The sequence below is a fragment of the Ursus arctos genome, unplaced genomic scaffold (genome assembly GCF_023065955.2).
Source record: "Ursus arctos isolate Adak ecotype North America unplaced genomic scaffold, UrsArc2.0 scaffold_3, whole genome shotgun sequence".
Lineage (NCBI taxonomy): Eukaryota > Metazoa > Chordata > Mammalia > Carnivora > Ursidae > Ursus > Ursus arctos.
In genome coordinates, this window is record NW_026622985.1 from 26,299,373 (window position 1) to 26,318,880 (window position 19,508).

Sequence of the window (19,508 nt, forward strand, 5' to 3'; positions counted from 1 at the left end):
TGACACATTACAGAATTTCGTCCCTACGTTTCTTTTTTTAGGCATGACAAAAATAACAGTATTTAATTTAAAGGGCATCAAAATGCACATCATCACCATAAATACAGAACCCAGTTTACAGATGACTAGAATGAAGAAATCTGTTACGCAGCAACCTGACTGGTTCTCAGCATTTTCTAAACTTATGTTCCTTGACACCATATGCTACAGGGAACAGTAAAGACATCTGAATTCAAATATTTTGAAGAAATGTGTATTTAGCAACTGAGTACATGCTAAAAGGAATAATTTACAGCAGCAGTTTCATTACATTTGTCTCTCCAGTTTTCTAGTTCCCATCTGAAATGCAGTGATAAATACAGATATGGAACATATTTACTACCTGGCAAAAAACATGCTTATTGAATGGGCACACAGCCTCTGCCCTTAAATAGCACATACACCCCCTTGTCGTCTGCGTGGGAAAATCTCGCATTTTAGGATGATGTTGAACACACTGAAATGGAGTACCTATAAAAAGTTGCAGTTTACTGTCCTTTCTCTTCTTTTCAAAATTATTTACATCTCTTTTGCCTCATGTGTAGGTAGCAAAAATATTAAACACATACAACTGAAAATCACTAAATCGTACATAAAAGTAGCATTGAGTGTGCATTTACATGCATTTACATTTTACATTGGATTTCAACTGGGCCATAATTTCTCTGCTGCGATGTACCTTTTTTTTAATCTTAAGATTGTTGTCGTAACTTGCTATGGTCACGTGAGCCTCTTAACAAAGTTTCAACTCTGATGATACATGCATATGCCAAAGTCTATTAAAACTAAATTAAATGGGACGTTAATTATTTTTCGTGCAAACTGTCCCCCTCAGTACACACTGGCAGAATACGACTGTAGTAAGAGTTATCTACCTACAAGTTACATCTGTAATTTTCTTTGAAAACTTAGACCTGATGGTTTATAAAGACATGCCAGTAGATTTGCTTGTTTTGTTTCTTTTAATTGAAGTCTAGACTTCCTTTCTCTGGGTTTTTCATTATGCTAAACAAAAAGCATTCAGATATTGGAAGGCATACCTAAAGTTATCATACAATCTCTATTCGTTCAAATCCATTAGTTTTGAGGACTAATAAGAATTAAGATACTTCTGTTACTGCAAATAAATCTGTTTCAGCTGCAAATTTCGATGGAAACGCAACACCAAGTTTCAGCACAGTTAAGATACTCTATGAAAATAAAAGGATTACCTATTTGGGGAGTACTCTTTGTTCTTTGATTAGTATTTCAAACATTTCTTTTTCTCTACAGAAATATATCCGTCAAATAATTTAAAATTCAAATACCACTTAAGGATGTATTTCTAAAAGTAACACTGTATTCATCAATGGAGCCTAAAATTGAATGTAGAATATTTTTAGGCTTTCATTTGAAATAGGCATTAACAAATTGTTTATTCAAATCACTAAAATTGAAACATGAGCTTCCATCTGTGAAATATTTCAGCTGAGAATTTTTTCTTAAAAATTCACGGTAGTCTGAGGTGAGAAATTAATGCTGAGTTAATTAGAATCCCGACAGCTAGAGTTAGAATTTCAATGCCGCTTTCATTAATTAGCAAGAAGATGTTTCCTTTGCATTTTTGTGCATGATGAAGGATCTAGGGAGGGATTCCTGGAAAGGTGAGTGCAGTGCAAGAGAAAACTATCATAATGCTGAAGGTCTTATACACTTTGAAGTCAATGATTCTCAAGGAATCATGTTAGGACAAGGAACAAGACAAGTCCTTTATTGATCATCTTTTACCTTATTTTATAAGTTGTTGCAGGAAACAAAAAGCTTTACATGTTTTAACTGTGAGCTGTGTCCTGGAGAACAGTTTTTATAAAAGTCACTCCCATCAACATGAAACGAGTCATGTGTTCCTTGGACAGATAACTGTTTTAAACAAGATGAGATAAAAGACAGCTGATACAGATATAAACAGAGTTGGGGAAATTTGCTTTTAAGAAGTTGTTCTGAATATTACTGATCTTTTTTCAAAAAAATTAAGTGACACAGACGTTAATTCCTAAAGGAATCATGAGAGTTTTTTTATGTCTCAAATATCATGCAGGTTTTCAAGCACAGAATTGAGATTTTCTGTTAATGTTATATTTTTAAAATGCTTATTATTTTCATGAAATATGCAGTTTTCTCCTTATTGATCCATTAGGTACAACACAAGGCATTTAACAATTCAATTTGCTTCCTCTGATTTTGCTGGTTAAACGCTGTTTTTTCTAGGAACATTATGCAAGTTAAAATTAATTTTTATAATACTTAAAGAAGGGGTAGGTGTTATTTGTTTGAATTCTTCAGAGAAATAAGGCATAATTTATATGCAGGCTTTAGGAATCAACGGTAAATGATGTTTATGTGTTTCTTGAACACTATCAGCTATCCCTCTTGCAAAACTAAAAACACAATGTCAGAAAAAAGCAGCACGCGATTGGAGTTTTTAAAACAAAAACTATATAGCACAATAACTGTAAGACAAAAACCTACTCTAGCTTAGAAAAGAGCTAATTTTTACTGCATATTTGTCATGGTACATTTAAATTATAGTTTTAATAAAATACATCTTTAGATCAAAGCTGAAAGAAGACATCAGTAGTAGATCAGTGTATTCCATTTTTCTTCTGGATGATGGATGGTTTATGCTTTTTATATTTCCACAGACCATTTCATTCAGTATCATTTTACTCCTCCAGTACATATAAACATGAGTGCTGGTAGACAAAAAATATCCTTGAATCCAACTATATTTTGGAATATTCATCAGCTTCATAAATCCATGCAGTTTATTTTAAACTTTTAGTTCAATAAAATGGCTTTGCTGATGCAGTTTTTCTTCTTTAGATGGCAATATGGCAAATGACATTTTTATTTCTCAGGCAAAGAAGAAAGCGAAACCTGTACAATGAAATCTCATAGGAAATATTTAAGTCTGCTAAAGTGAACATCTGTGTTCACCTGACCTCTATTAGGTGTTGGTATTAGGAGGAAAGCCTGTTAGCAAAGTTACTCATGGACTTAATTTATAATTGGGGGAACTCAGTTGCATTTCCCACCATTGTAAACATCCACATAATGCCATGAAAAAAAGTTCATGTATATTGCATTTTTTCCAGTTATTGTCTAGGCAAGTTTCTACTCATTTGAGGTTTCTAGAGGTAATGCAGCTCAGACACTCCTGGGTGCCCTCTCAAATTCGTGGGTCCGCCTGTTTCTACCTTTCTTATTTTCCTGTAAGTGCTTCCATTTGTTACTGTTCCCTTGGGTATGTCCTGGCCTTTGTCGACGCTGTTTTCGGTCCCTTTTCCACACTTGTTCACAGAACTCATCCATCGTGTTCAGGTTGGGGTGGTTGATGAGCTGCATGAAGTCTCTGTACCAGACCTTCTGGCTAGGTGTCATGCTGTTGGATATTTCTTTGATCTTAGAGCCATCTCCATCATCATCTTTATGAAGAAGTTCTTCCAAATGCTCTGTGTCAATGACTTCCAGGGTCACTTTCAGAAGAGTTTGCATGAATCCATGTTCCACGGCATGGCAGAGGTAAAGGCCTGAATCCTTCCGTTGTAGGCTACGCAGTAGAAGGCCTTGTTCTGTTCTGATGATGTGATCATCCACTCTGATCTAGCAGAAGAGAAACGGCAGCAAAAATACACATATTTAAAGAAATAGAAGCTCTGCAACTCTGTCTCAGTAAAAATTTAGATTATGTGTTGAAGCATACTTTAACAGTTAATAAAATGTCTAGCTTAAAAGAAATGATAGCAGTTCTCCATCAGAAAAGAGAAATTCCTGTAAATCATTTTGAAGATGCATTGCAAAATACTGGTTGTCTACTGTCTTAATAGAATTTTTCATTATAATAATTTAAAATCTTCAAGATAATGAAAGGACAAAGATACTTATTTTATAAACATGAAAGAGGGTATATAAATATAGGAGAAAGTTAACAGTAGATCTTGGAAATACAGAACCATGATATCAGAAAACAACGCAGCATTCCAATGAACTCGGAAGATTTGAAAAAATTAAAAAATCAGCAGTTGAGCAAGCAGAAGAAAGCACAGGACTACATGCTTGATACTTATTTATTCACTTTCTAAGTCTCAGATGCGACATAAATATGAAGATATGCTCTTGAATATATCTAACCTCACTTGTATTTTGAACACAGTTTACAACAGACATCTCTGAAACCCTAAGCTTAGAGGGTATAAAATTGTATAAAATCAACTTTGACATTTGTATGATGTGATTACATATTTAAAGACGCTTCAACTGTAAAAAGAGATAATGGAGGATCTTAAACTTTATATTCAGATTATGTTTGTAAAATTATCCGCACAGAAGACATTTACAAATCACCTACATAATCTGGTTAGTTACCCTTATTTAACACTTATAAAAAGCTTTAAAGGCTCAGAGTTTTGAGATTTTCTGTGTAGATTTCTTTAGTTTTACACAGAAATAAGTGATTAAATACATCAAGGAGGACGATCTGTCTGACGCTACATGCATAGTTCATATCAGAGTTCATACTGGGACCCAGACCTAAAACCTACTCCTGTTCCCAAACCTTCCCTCCCCATTTGAGGAGGAAGTTAATAGAGAAAAGAAAATATGTTTGGATAGCAGAATTAATTGAACAAAAATTTAAATGTAGAGGATTTGATTTTTTCTTTTGTACACAAATAGAGATAACAAATTGCTTTGTAGGTAACTACAGGGAAAGAGAATACTCTCCAATATATCCCCAAATGGCTTCTGAGACAAAATTCTTATCAGTTCACTTTTGTTTCTCCAGCTCCTAGCACAAAGCCTGTTATATGATCAGCCTTCGGTGAATGCTTGTTTAATGAATGGACTATTGATGGGTTAAGAAAAAGATAGAGATTCACTGTATTTTTTCACCCTCAAATCAACCATGCTGGGGTCACTTAACAGTATACGTCAGACAGAAATAATCCAGTCAATTTCATTCCTATACCTCTTCTTTTCGCTCTTCATTTCGCCTCTGGAATTGCCAATAGACCAGAGCTCGCTGTGATTTTGGACTGCATTCCAGGAACGTGCTACTATTTTCTACTCCATAGATGATTCTTTCTTCAAGGCTGTGGCCATGGTGATTTTCTGGCCGGTGATGAGGAAATGAAATGAGGAAACGTTAGAGAAGTAAACTCAACTTTCCAAAGTATTTATTTGGAAATTCAGAAGATAAATTTGTTGCCAAGTTGGGAGTCTTTTCCAAATTGATTTAGGATGGCAGAAATGTCACGGATGTAAGGTTTCAGAACTCAAGTGCCTGCCTAAATAGACTAATTATTTTGGTATAAGTTATATAAAGCATATGCAGAAATTTGTCTACCAGAAAATAGCACTACATTAACAGAACCAGTCATGTGTGCAGTTTAACTATACATCTTTATATGCCATGATAATACCTTCCAAAAAATTATTTTAACTGTAAAACTCTATGTTCTGACTAATGGGGCCAGTTCATACTGTACTATTCTCTAGTAGAAAAGTTACTTGAACTTTTGGAAACAAGAATCTGTTTGAGAAATTATTTTGGCTCTTTATGTTTGTTTTTCATCTGTAAAATTAAATTCACCAGCCATTAATATTTATCTAGTATTTTACAGAAGGTAGAGTTCAGGAAGTTTATATTCCCCACCAATAAACCTTAAATAATCTACAAGGTTGTTCTGAAGATCAACTGGTGTGAAATGTTTGGGATGGCTCTGAAGAAAGATGCACAATTTTAAAACAATGTGGTTTCAATTGTCTTTATTTTAAAATGATACATCTTTTATTATTTTCAAGAATTAGGCTAAAGAATATGGCAAGAGTATATAATAAAATGCAGCAATAAGAAAACCTGTTTCCTGATTAAGTTTCTATTATTTTACCCTTTATGTAACCTCCTTCAATGTGGTAAATGAAACACAGTTAAGATCAAAAGTAGGACACAGGGAGTCTAGGTAAAACTCATTTAGAGAGAAAAAAAAAAACCTTCCTTATTATCTTGTATAATCCTGTTTCCATTATGACATCCTGTACAATCTGGAACTCATTAAATTAATTTAGAAAATAATAAATATATTTTCACATGCATGGAGGCCTGACAGTGTAGACAGATGAAAAATTTTTGCTCTCTACTTCAAACTCAGCTAGATTTTTAATTAAAAAAAAATGTTCTCTCCCTTTCTGGGCATCACTTTGACAATTTTACTCTCGTTCTAATCAACTGAGGACTTTTGTCTGTCACAGAAAATATGATTTGCTCTCACTAGGTTTAAAGCTTTCCAAAATCCTGCTTCTACCTAATCCCTGTATACGGTTTATGTCCACCATCTCCTATTCTCACCCTGCCATGGTCAACATTCTGCCACCATTTGCTATCTCCAGGGAGGTCAATCTCAATGCTTTCTTTTCTATCACCCTAAACTGTGAAATGAAATTCTTCTAAAGTTGGGAAGTATCTGTCCCTTCGTATTTAACAGATCAATACCCTGGGAAAAGGAAATGACTGAAATGTAAAGGAACAACATTTAACTGATTCCAAGTCACATTTTTTTTAATATCGTAGATATATCTTCGTATGTTAATATCTACGTTCAATACGGTGGTGTTTTTATGTTCCCTCTGAAATTATTAGTATATCATTGAGTGAATAGATATGACACATGTTGCTGAGCTAGTCTGAAAGATATCTGCTTCCCTGGGTAGACGTGAATTGAATCTCTCTGCCTAATGGGTGCTGGAAAATCTCCTGTGATACCATATTTAGAATACCTTGTCACAGAGGTCAGTGGATACACTTTTTTCCCTACTTGCTGTGCAGTGTGAACTTTGATTTAGAAATCCTTTTACTTGGAATATTATTCAGCCTTAAAAAAAAAAAAAAACAAAGAAGGAGGAGGAAATCTGCAATAGGTAGCAATACAGATGAACCTTGGGGAAAACTAAGTGAAACAGGCCAGTCACAGAAGAACAAGTACTGTATGATGATCCCACCTATACAAAATATCTAAAATAGCCGGACTCCTAGAAGCTGATGTTAGAATGGTGGTTGCCAGGAAACTGGGGGGAAGGGAAATGGGTAGGTGTTAGTCAGTGGGTATGAAGTTTCAGTAATGCAAGAATAGTAAGATCTTGAGATCTGCTGTGCAACAGTGTGCTACAGGGCACACTATCGTACAGTGCACTTAAAAACTTAAGAGGGTGGATCTCACGTTAAGTGTTCTTCATTAAAATACAAAAAGCAAAAAAAAAATTTTTTTAATTAAATCCTTTAATTTTTTTAGGCAGAGACTTTTCATTCAATCTCTACATATTAATGAATCATAAGACATGACAGCATGATAACAGTAAAAAATCCATTGGATTTAGAAGCAAACAACATGGTGTTCCACCAGTATTTTCTGGCTTATCCAGGCCTACTTTTCTTGTAGAACTTTATGATAATAACTGACTTATCTCTCACCTAATCTAAGTTACCACAGATATCTGTAAAAATCTTAAGATATATATTCTTCCTTGCAAAATAGAGCTCCATTTAAGTCCTTCGGTTCATTAGTTCACACATAGTAAAGAAGTGCAAGGTACCTTGTATAATAAGAAAGCTTAATAGAATTTAATATAAATGTATCAATTAGGTACACTTTCAAAAGTTCACAAAGTTGTCTTCTTCCTGATTAATTTAATCATTATATCTGTCCCATAGTTTTCTCTTAACCTTTCTTCTAATCCTGGGAAACCTGCTCAGTTTTTAGTTTCTCAAGGTCTCCTCTGGTGACAGCAGCTATTTACCAGTGTATAGAAAAATAAAAGAAAATAAAAGTTCTCTCTCTGTTTTGTTTTGTTTTTTTGTTCTTGTTTTTTTTTTTTTTTTTTTTTTTTTTTTTTTTTTTTTTTTGAGAGAGAGAGAGAGAGAGTGGAGGAAGAGGGGAAAAGGGAGATAGAGAATCTTAAGCAGGTTCCGCCCAGGGCGGAGCCTGATACCTGATGCACCAGAATCCATGCTGCGACCCTGAGATCATGACCTGAACCAAAATCAGGAGTTCCAGGACACTTAACTGACGGATCCACCCATGCATCCAAAAGTTCTAATAGTAAATATTTCCTTATATTTAAAAAACCATTTCATCTGCTACTTATAGTACAGTCTAATATAAGATGGGATTTGATTTAATCGAGAATTTATACCAAGTTGTTTTTAGTTTAATATAGCAATAGTTCATGGAGTTCTTCAAGAAACATGATATTCAGGTACTTTCCCACCTGAATAAGAACCATAACTGGAGAATTTAGTTCACTGACCAGGTGTCTTCACTTTGCCTTGATAACTACTCTCACCAATAGGTTTTATGACTCATTCCCCCTTTAAGTGGTTCTTTCTTTCTCTCTTTTGTCCAAATAAAAAAGCAAAAGAAAGTATTCTAGTTACCCATCAGTGAAGTTACAAGTTCTGCCATATTAAATACCAATCATAGTCGATATGCATAGGTACTACTGTCTTTTTTTGGTTTGAGATTCTCTTAGTTTAGTTAGGGTCTGCTGCCATCAATAATAATTGCAAAAACTAAATTTCCACTGAATACAGTAGTTTCTAATAATTCCTCTTCAGTAGAATGTTTCTATCATCAGCAACTTTTAACTTAGGGCCAGAATTTTCCTTTAAATTGGCCTCAGGCAAGCATTCATATATTTGGGTGCTCAGATAAACATTTTTTCCTGTTATTTCCCCATACCTGAAACCTTATAAACAGATACCCAATAAATATTTTAGAATGATTAAGAGGCACTCAATAAATATCCATTCCCTTTCCTGATCCTTCTACCCCAACTGCTTGAGTAAACATTGTACAACATAGGAAACACAAGAATTTCAATAATAATGTGTTTCTCTTTCTCTTTTCTCCTTCCTTTATTCCCTCTGTCCCCTCTTCCTTTGTGTCTGTTTCTTTCTATTAAAAAAACAAACAATATTTTGATTCTTGTCTTCTTAGTAGATTTTCAATTTTTTTCCTTAGGATGTCAAACATACCATCATTTTTACTTTATTAAAGCAAACAGCTCTGCACTGAAATGGTAGCAGAGTATACCTATACTGTAAGTATTTTTCAGAGCATATACTGTTGAACTTACAATTATCCAATATAAATCAAAAGCTCAACTGAGAAAACATTGTTGATTAAAGATTACCTGAAGGATATGAAATCTTGCATATTCAGGGTAAGTATAATCTAAAATCTCCCTCTGGATTAAACTAATTGATCTAAGAGCAGTTTACATGGAACACGTTGGGTTATTCCCATAATATAACTGACTTTTGTGAATTGTGTTGGGTGGGATCCTTCTGATCCACATGGAGAAAGCCCAGCAGGAATACTCTATGGATGTGCTCACTGTTGTCCAGTATGGTGCCCACTGCCTTGCATTATTTTCTTGATGTTCACATTGGGAGACTGTATTTTCTGGTGTTAGTTTTAGGAATTATTGAGATTCTCTTGAAAAACTGACATATTTTTTTTCCCCACATAGGCTCCACACCCAATGTGGGGCTTGAACTCACAACCCTGAGATCAAGAGTCAGATGCTGTACTGACTGAGCTGGCCAGGCACCCTGAAAAACTTTTTTTTTTTTTTAAAGAATTAACTTTGTAGTTCATCTGTTGATCAGTTTTTCCCTTCACCACTGGCTGAAAAAACTTATTAGACACATTTACGTTCTATCCTTATAACTTCATGGTGAATATGTTCTCCCTGCACGCCTCGTTTTGTTCTGTCAGTATACCACTCGTCTGTGTGATATTATTGGTATCTTTATCTTCTCCTTGTTTTTAATCAAACAATTACATATTATCTGAAATATATTATTAGGTTATCTAGCAATTTTGGACAACATAAAATTTTTATAACCCAAGTATCTTTTTTCTTGTTAAAATGTATCTACATAAAAAATAATAGTAAAGTGCCCAGACTCAGAAACAGTCTAAATAAGTGAGGTGCTATTTTGTTACTGCTGTTCTTGTGATAGTTTCAATTGTTAGTCAAAACTTAAAATCCTTTATTGAGGATCCACAGTAAGGCAAAATTATGAACTGCTTCCCAACATCAATCCTACTCCCTGACCACCATCAAAAAAAGTATTTCCTCTTCTATGCTTCCTAAAAATCTTTTTACATACAGTTTTAGAACACGTGTAGTCTTATTTGTTATGATTATTTATTAATCTGGTTGTCTTCCTCCGTACCATACGTTTTACAATCCTGGTACTAGGCAATCATAAATCCTTAGCTAATGTTTGCTGGATGGAAAATCCAGGTAACTATTTACTCAGCATTTAAAAGCTGGAATCTCATGTAACTTTGATATCCTCAGACATGGAGTTATCATAATTACATAAAAGAAATGGTTAAAAGTTTAATCAGTTAAAAAGGGCATAGGGCTTATAACCTTGATTATGACAGAATATGCTATTAAACCACACTGGCAAATGTAAACATTTCAAATCTTCTAAATTTGTTTTTTATAATGTTACAAGAGTTGATTTGAGATATGGTGGGAGAAGACAACTAATTAAGTAATACGCCAAAATAAAAAAATTCCAAATTGGGATAATAAAAAGAAAAAGAGATTAGAGAAATCATATGAATATATTCTCACATCTCCAGGGACACCTCTAAGTCTGAAGGATGTCCATGCCAATGAGTAATTCTGTAGATTTCCAGAAAGAAAGCAATCTCATTTTAATCTATTTTAAAATACATTTCACACTCAGAAAGCAACTGTTTTGGATATAAACTTTTGTCATGAAAATTACCAGTAGACAAGAAGGGTAGAGTTAGTTGTTAAATTGGCATAATGAATTCTCATGAGTTGAACTGAATAGTTAGAGCAAAATAATTGAGAGCAACAAACATTAAAATTATTTTAAAAGCACCACAGTATATTTGAATAACACAATGTTACAATATGTCGCAGTTGTTAATGACAAGAAATAATGTTTTTAAGGAAGCAATCTTCAATTAATCATTTCCTCCTTTAGTGGGATAATTTATGGAAATGAAATGAGGCTAATAAACCAGAAAGAATGGGAGGAAAGAAAGAAGTTAAATAAATTGCTTCCTTTTGTAACAACAAAAAGTCATGATATCCATCATTTGGCCAGAAATATCATGTTGCTAAAGGCCTTATTTAGTATTTGATTCTCTTCCAATACAGCAGAAACAGAAGGCATCACATTTCAGCTTTCCATTTACTTCACTCTCCATTTTAACCCCATAAATGTCTCCCCGGATTGAAATGTTAATAATGTAAGAATGTGATATCACAGAGAAAAGATAGAGATGATGGGTAGGGTAGTAAACCACATATTTATTCAACTATTTAATTTCTGTTATCATTTTTGATGTTCTCCCCCTGAAAGTTATTTTAAAGCTGAATTTCATAAATAATGAATATAATAGTAAAAGTTAAATTAGGGTAGGGTGAAATGGTTGCAAATTATTTTAAATATTTAACAAATAGTGTTAGTTGCTGAATATATAAAGAGAAATCTAATTCCAGTTGTTTTCATCACATTTAATAATTTTATTTGTAATTGTAATTTTAAAATTGTAATTTTAATATTTTACATTGTAAATTTTTTTCTCAATAACCTAAAGGCCAAACTAAGGAAGAAAGGAAATGTTGTCCACAAGCTCTCGGTGACATAGAAGACTGCACAAATGCATTTCTCTTTTTTTTTTTTTTTTAAGATTTTATTTAGTTATTTGACAGAGATAGAGACAGCCAGCGAGAGAGGGAACACAAGCAGGGGGAGTGGGAGAGGAAGAAGCAGGCTCATAGCAGAGGAGCCTGATGTGGGGCTCGATTCCATGACGCCGGGATCACGCCCTGTGCCGAAGGCAGACGCTTAACCGCTGTGCCACCCAGGCGCCCCACAAATACATTTCTTAAGCATAAACAACATTGCTTAGATTTTCCTTACCAGATTCTAGATGTTTTTCTCTAGAAATATAGATGGTAATTTATCAATAGAAAAGAATCTAATTTGACTTCAAATGAAGGAATAATTCCCCTTTAAGTAGCAGTAGCTAAAAAGGCATTTTACGAATGAATCAGTAAGTCTTAGGAAGACATAAAATACCTAAAAATAAATAAAATTGAAGACAAAAATTTCATTCATCCCTAATGTTCATGTATATTTTTGGATCAGAGTATTAAGATGGCTAACAATTGATTTAACAATCTCATACATTATAGTACATTGAAAACAAATTCTACAGTATATACTAAGCTATATAACAGGGGTCCTGTTTGTTTATCGATATAATGCTTAGTACAATATTTCTCCAATGTTTTGTATGATGCTTGTACCAACTAGTTACTAACCAGCTGAATGTGAGTTTGCGTGCATGCATATGTATGTATTAAAGTCCATGTGCTTAATGCATCTGTCAAGTACAAAAAAAGACTCAATTATGAAACCTTAGAGAAAATTTAAACTTACAATTTATCAACTTGCTAAAATATCAGATTTTAAACTACTTTGTTTTATTTCCTAAATTAAGATCTGTCTCTGGTGCTGGGAAATAATTACCAAACAGAATGTAGCATTCAAAATTTTACAATTCAAGTAGTTTCTTATCTTTCTTGAATTCACAGATTCCTATGGATGTTAGTTTAAAATGCTCTTGTTGGCATATAGATAGATGGATAAACAACCAGATAGATATGACCAGAGTATTTTAATCTTACTATTCATCAGTAATTATTATATTAGAGGTCACTAGTATCTTAATTTTTAGAAATTTATTAATTTAAAATATGGAAACAAAATTGATATGTTATGAAGTTAACGATGAAGCCATCTGAAGCTCTGCATTTACTTTTATGCTTGATACCTTTGTGTGGGGAGGCTGCAGTGTTTCTTGGTATAAGGCAGACTGAAATTTAATTCTATAAAAATCACAAGCAATATGAAGATATCTACTATCATATTTATTTATTCTATATTGAATATCTCATATGTTTAATTTTCATGACTTTATAGCACATGTTTTACCAAGAAAACACACATAATCTATATGGCAGAGTAAAATTACCATAGGAATTTTTACATTTAAACATCAGGAAACATGGACTTTAATTTACTTCTTCCCAAGAGATATGATAGATGATGGAAAACACCCATTTACTGAAGCAGAAACCTTCCATAAACAATAATGAAAATACCATCTTGTATTTTAATATGTTTCCCTTATTTTTGGAATTTCAAAAATACTGCATGCCTTAAAAACTTTACATTTACACAGTTAAATTGTGGGTGTATAAACAGTTGGGTGATCTCTTATGACATACTTAAAAACTTGAATAAGGAACAATGATAGTACAGAATATTTCAAACCTCTTCTTATTCAGGTGTGTGTGTGTACGTCTCATACACCTATACTACGAATAACTGGATTTGCCTAATTACAGAGGATAACACTGTAATAATTTCATTCTAGAATGTACACTTTGTATATTTTAACATCTCTGATAATAGAATGTATCTTACAATTGTTCTTGACCTGAGTTCAAGTTGCTTTCTTCTGGAAAGAGTTTGTTTTTACTTTTGCCAGACACATGTGACTCTCCTAACCTGACACCTCTTTAAATTCAAGTCTTGTCTGAGGTATTTGTCCACACTGTTAGTGTGAATTCAGAAAGCAAACATTTGTGAGTATCACCCTGTGATTCAAGAAGTGGTTTCCCCCCTTTTCTACCACCCATGATTATAGGTGAAACAGGCAAATGTCCTTGCTGTCTTCTTCGTGGAAGTTTATTTCTTCTTTCCACTAATACTGAAACACTGTAAGCTGGCTTGATGCTGGCATCACTATTAGATTATCCATCTTGGGCAGTTTTTCTTTCTTAGCAGTCCTTAAAAAATGGTGCATCTTATATTCAGTGACGTATTAGACTTGATACAATTTGTTAATTTATTAAAGTTAGGGGTTTTTTAGGGCTGACATCATGCTCATCTATCAAACTGAGGCTTCTCTTGGGGCTAAATGCTCAGATTCAGTTGGAATTTCTATGTGTATAAAATAAGCTAAAACACAGACGAGATTAGCATTGCTACAGAATACTAAATTTACAGCTCTGCAGACCACAAAGATGACACAGCCAAAGATATTTTATGAAATTCTGGAATAATGCTGATGCCAACCGAGACATAAATTGAGATGAGCCAGTTGCAGAGATAATTAAGAAGATTGAATTCTGTGGATATTTTACTGTGGGATGCTAGAAGGAAAATGCATGTATGTAGAACAGCCAAGAGAATTATCATGAAGCAAAATTCAACGATGGTACTGAACTAAAGTTAGGACATAAAATAATTCAAAGATTCAAAAATCTAAGATGATGTTCATCTTTTAAAATGTTGTTATTTATGGTTTGTTCCTTTCTGGGCATGTAGATCATAATACAACCCATTCTTGTTTAGTAAAGACGGGGGGAATAGGTAAATTGACTCAGCCACTCATGCTCTTGGAGGCAAAGTCAGACAAGCTCCAATTTTGTGCACAAGTTATTTTAGGGAAGGGAACATAATGGAAACAACCTGAAGTTTCTCTTTAGCATTCTGTATGAGGTGTGAGCGAGAAGACAAGAAGATCTGCCAGCACATACACATTTAGGGTTTTATACTATAATTTCCCTAGGTGAATAGCCACCAGTGATGGAAGAGAGTGTGCCAGATTAAGGGGAGGTGGAGCTGGAGTTTTCAACGTGACACCTAGGCCAGCTCACCATTAGACCTGCCTTTACACAAGAGGGAGCAAAGAGCTGAGTGAGTGTTAAAGGTTTCATCGAGAGTGAAATTTCTTCCACCTTAATGCTGAGTTATTTTATATAGTCTCTCTATTAAAACCTCAGGATATGTAAAATATAGAGTGTTACAGAATATGTTTACCATTACAGCTGGAACTGATTGTCCTGAAGTGTATAATTTGGCTTCAAGTTGCTTAGCAGCTTTCTGGGAAAACATCTCATATCTTTGTATGTTTCCATATGAGCACATATATTTTATTCAATGTGAGATGTGACACTAGCAAGACAACATACATGATTTAACAGGGCCGGGCTCTGGGTTGTTGCCTATTTTACTTTCAAAAATAGACGCCACCTATTCTAAGATAATTCACTGTTTCCTCACAGTAAGACTCGGCTTGGCCCTATGGGAATGTGTGACTTAGTTTCCATACATTTGAAATTTACTGTAATCTATAGTACATGGTTTTTATGTTTGGTTAATTAGTAATACAAGCAGACAAAGAATAAAAAGGGTTTCAAAAAGGGAGTGTCTGCAGAACTTCTTGGATGATTTTACCATTTCCTCCCATATATCACATGCCTCTACGTAGCATTGTTTACACACACACACACACACACAACACACACACACACACACACACACACACACACACAGTAACACTGAACCACAGCAATTCCTTTTCTTGCCTGTAGCCTTTTGACTGAAGTATCAAGAGAAAAAATGATTCATGTTCACTTTACTTTCTATAGCTAAGCAATTCTATATTCTCAATTTTTACAAGCTTTCATTACTCTAACTTCATCAAAATAGAACTTTAAAATCTGAAGCACTTTCCAAAGACCATTCATTCAACAGCCAACATTTATTTATACACAGTCTTACTTTAAAAAAATGCCTTTGGTCAGCTTTTCTTTGTATTATATGTATGCCCATAATTTCAACATATATATCATTTTGAAAAAATACCAAGTAGGTCTATGAAGGAACTCGAATATTCAACAAATGGATGTATCTATCAGTAATTCACCAGCAATCTTTAAAACATAGCATAGTATCCTATGTGTAGTAGTGTAGAATAATTTTTTATTAGTTAACTAATTGGTCGATAATGATGTTTCTTGAAAGAGATCTATTTGATGGTGTCAATAGCAATGTATGACTAAAGTCATTTCAACAATAAATAATAGATGCTATTTAGTTCAAATCTCTACTGAAAACCAAGAATAAGGTGAGAAGCTGTGCTATAGTTTCAAATATTTAGAATATTCATTCAATAAATGTTCATTAAATATCTATAATATTCAAGATATTGCATCTGTTATAACCCTAGATATATAAAAGTGAGCAAAATACCAAAGTCTATATTGATATGGAGATTGAAGTCTGGTCAGAAATGAGCTCTAGTTAACACTGTCTTGTTTCTTTTACTTGTAGTTATCATTAGCTTCTCCATATCTAAGCAAAAAGATTTTTTAATGTGATAAATTAAATTTCATAATACTGCATTGCTTAAATGGTGCTGATCATAATTTAATATGTTTACATGAAATAGATTAATGCAAGACTAGTTAATGTTTGTCCAACTGAAATATACCATTTGAAAAATTTAAGGAGGATATGTCAATAATGTGCCCTATATAGACAAAACAACACAACATTTGCTCCAGTTTAGTATCCTTTTTCTTTATAATAAGAAGAGTAACAGGCAGTAAAGTCCTTAGCAAGAAATTTTGCAAGCAAAATGGACCCAAATATAGGCTCAACTTGTGGTTACCTATCTCTTGTTATGGGCATCCCCCAGACAACCCTGTGAGTATTCATGAATCAGATACCAGCATGCATAGGATACACAACGGGGGGATCTGACCTTCAGAAGGTACCCAGGTTTTGGGATGCATGTTGGGCTGTTATTTATGCAGTGTGTTTTCTTTCTTAACATTCATGAAATATGAATATTGTGTATACAGAATAAGTGGATCGAATCCAAGTTAACTGATAAAAATATTAGCCCTTCCTTTAAGATTAATGTAAAAGGCACCAAAAAACTTAGTAGGGTAATTATGTTCAATTACATGAAAAATATTTACATTTTTCATTTCAGCTATTTTTAACTATGAATTGTTCCTTAGCAGTGATGTCATTGGTAAGTTTTCCCAGCAGAGGGAGGCACAGCCTCATTATTGTTTTTGTAAAGGGTTGGGGGGGGAGTGAGATGTTCTACAATTTTACTGCATTTTAAAGGAAGTTTGGTGGTATCACAGCATTAAATATTGGACATTAATTAGGACTTGACATCTTTTAGGAAGCAAAAAATGAAACAATCCAAATCCCCGGTTCAAGGGGATATTCTACTAGTAAATCAATGTGAAGATATTAGAATTATCTTCTACTTGACTAGGATACCCAATAACAATACAATAGGTCTGTATCATCAGCATATTGATGAATAATTTGCGTGGCTTATTTTAAGGCTACATTTTCTTCTTTAATATAGTTAAATGAATTCTCTGTTGCCTGTTGCTCTCAAGTTGCTACTATATACGAAAACATGTACTTAAACCTGGCTTCTTTTTGGTAAAATGAGAAAGTTGAAATTTTAGATCTTTGTAAGGATCTAAAACTTGAATTTATCATATCTGCAATAATAAAATAGAATTCACCGCTTAGTATTCTTTAGAATTTTCTTCTTCTACATTTCCTTCCTCTTCGGTTGCATTTCCTTAACTGTTTTGGTACCGGTGTGTGCCCTGCTTGCAAATGTGTGGGTACACACTACTGCTTATGATTTATCCTGGTATTAGCAGGTTGAAAGATGAAAGTGTTCTAACTTACCATGGTGTTGTAAGTCTGAACAGTGAGTCAGCGGGTCTCCATTTCTTATATCTTGTCGTCTTGTGCGTCTAAAACAATTACATTTAAAAGGTATTATTGCAGCCTTATTCCATCTTGGGAATTTGTCACAAGAATTAAAAAAAAATCAAAAAATCAAAGACACCAGGACTTATAGGAAGAGATGCGTCTATATCTGAGTAAGGAATTTTTTTAAAGCAGCTCATTACCCTTGTAAGCAGTCTCCAGATGATCAACATGAGAAACAGTTTACAAATACACTAACAATGCAGTCAAGTCTTTCAAAGTTATAACAGAAGATTCGTGGTTTATGTGCAACTGGATGCCAATCGGTAAGAATCTAACATCTAGAAACTCTAAAATTCCTAACATCTTAAATTCTAAGGAAAAAGCACAAAATATAGAATAGCAACCCATTTCTTCAATAACCCGAATTAAACTTCTTTCTTCTGATCACTAATGAGAAAGTGAGCTTCAAAATTAAAATTCACAGGATTGTTTTCTTTCTCTTACTACTTATACATAATTCCTTAAATAGACTTTTGTTAAATTTAAAAGTATTGATTCTATGAAATCTATCTTTTTTTAAGATTTTATTTCTGTGTCAGAGAGAGAGCGAGCATGAGCAGTGGAGAGGGGCAGAGGGGGAGGGAGAAGATGACTCCCCACTGAGCAAGGAGCCTGATGTGGACTCGATCACAGCACCCTGGAATCATGACCTGAGCTGAAGGCAGATACTTAACCGACTGAGCCACCCAGATGTCCCTATGAAATCTATTTTTAAGTTACTTTTGAACTTTCCTTTTTGGTTGCTATATCAACCTTCTTTAACAAAACATTTCTTTCATGATCCTATGGCTATGACTGCAGACTGATTTACCTGTGAAATCAAAGGAGAAGTGTGGTAACAAATATTGTGGAGCAAGTCTGCCTCTTGTCAGAGGAAGGTGAAAGAGAAGAAGGACTCACCTCTAAGAGAAAAGCCAGATTTGCTATAAAAATCTAAATAAATTTCTCCTACATACTGCTGCTCAGATCATGTTAGTTGCAGTACATTCTGGGTGTCTTCTTTCTACACTTTGTAAGTGGTTGACTGGGAAGAAGGAGGTTGTCTCTAGCCATTTTGGTGCAAGCAGGATGTGGAGTTTGAGAAAGAGGCTAAAAATGGAGATCAGCTACATATAACAGGATGAAAAAGACTGGGGACCCTTGCCCAACTGTTTTCTACGTCATTGTTAATGAATATTGTGTTGCTGAAAAGTTAGTTACCATCCCTGAAAAGAGTTCTCACAAAGGCCACTGAGATTTGCAAACATGGAAATTGTTACTGTATTCATAAATTTAGAAGACTAAAGTATTTATAGATTTCTATTTGTAGAATTGGTGAGACTATCAAACAGATGTTGCACATTTCAAAATTGAGCCAACAAGGGAACTTGTGAAACACGAACCACAAAGCATTTGGGAAGGCATTTTTTACTGCCATTTAAGCTTTTGAAAAAAGCCATCACAAAGAATATATAAATTGTGAGGCCTGCCTCTAAACATCCCTTTCAAAGACACATGAAATTGGATTAAGTAAAATCTTCAAGGCACAACAAAAATGTGTTAATAATTCCTTCAATCTGGAACTGTAGGTATAATAAACATATTTCAAATATGTAATATATAGCCTTTTAACTTATTATAGATATAGTTATCATCTTATTTTTATCTTCCTTCTTTTAAAAAAGCTTAAAATTTGAATGAATTACTGCTAAATTAGGTA

The 19,508-nt window shown here is 33.8% G+C and overlaps 1 protein-coding gene across 13 annotated transcripts in view; it reads right to left on the minus strand.

The window, feature by feature from the left end:
• Nucleotides 1-239: 239 nt before the first annotated feature.
• The window catches only part of SEMA3A (semaphorin 3A), an 818,384-nt gene continuing 799,115 nt past the window's right edge, over nucleotides 240-19,508 (minus strand). For all 13 annotated transcript variants that reach the window (XM_057304266.1, XM_057304265.1, XM_057304264.1 and 10 more), the window contains 3 exons: nucleotides 17,723-17,790; nucleotides 5,045-5,187; nucleotides 240-3,681 (listed from right to left, as the gene is read on the minus strand). In XM_057304266.1, coding sequence (XP_057160249.1) covers nucleotides 3,226-3,681; nucleotides 5,045-5,187; nucleotides 17,723-17,790 — 667 coding nt within the window. In that variant the 3' untranslated portion in view covers nucleotides 240-3,225. The remainder of the gene's footprint in view (nucleotides 3,682-5,044; nucleotides 5,188-17,722; nucleotides 17,791-19,508) is intronic.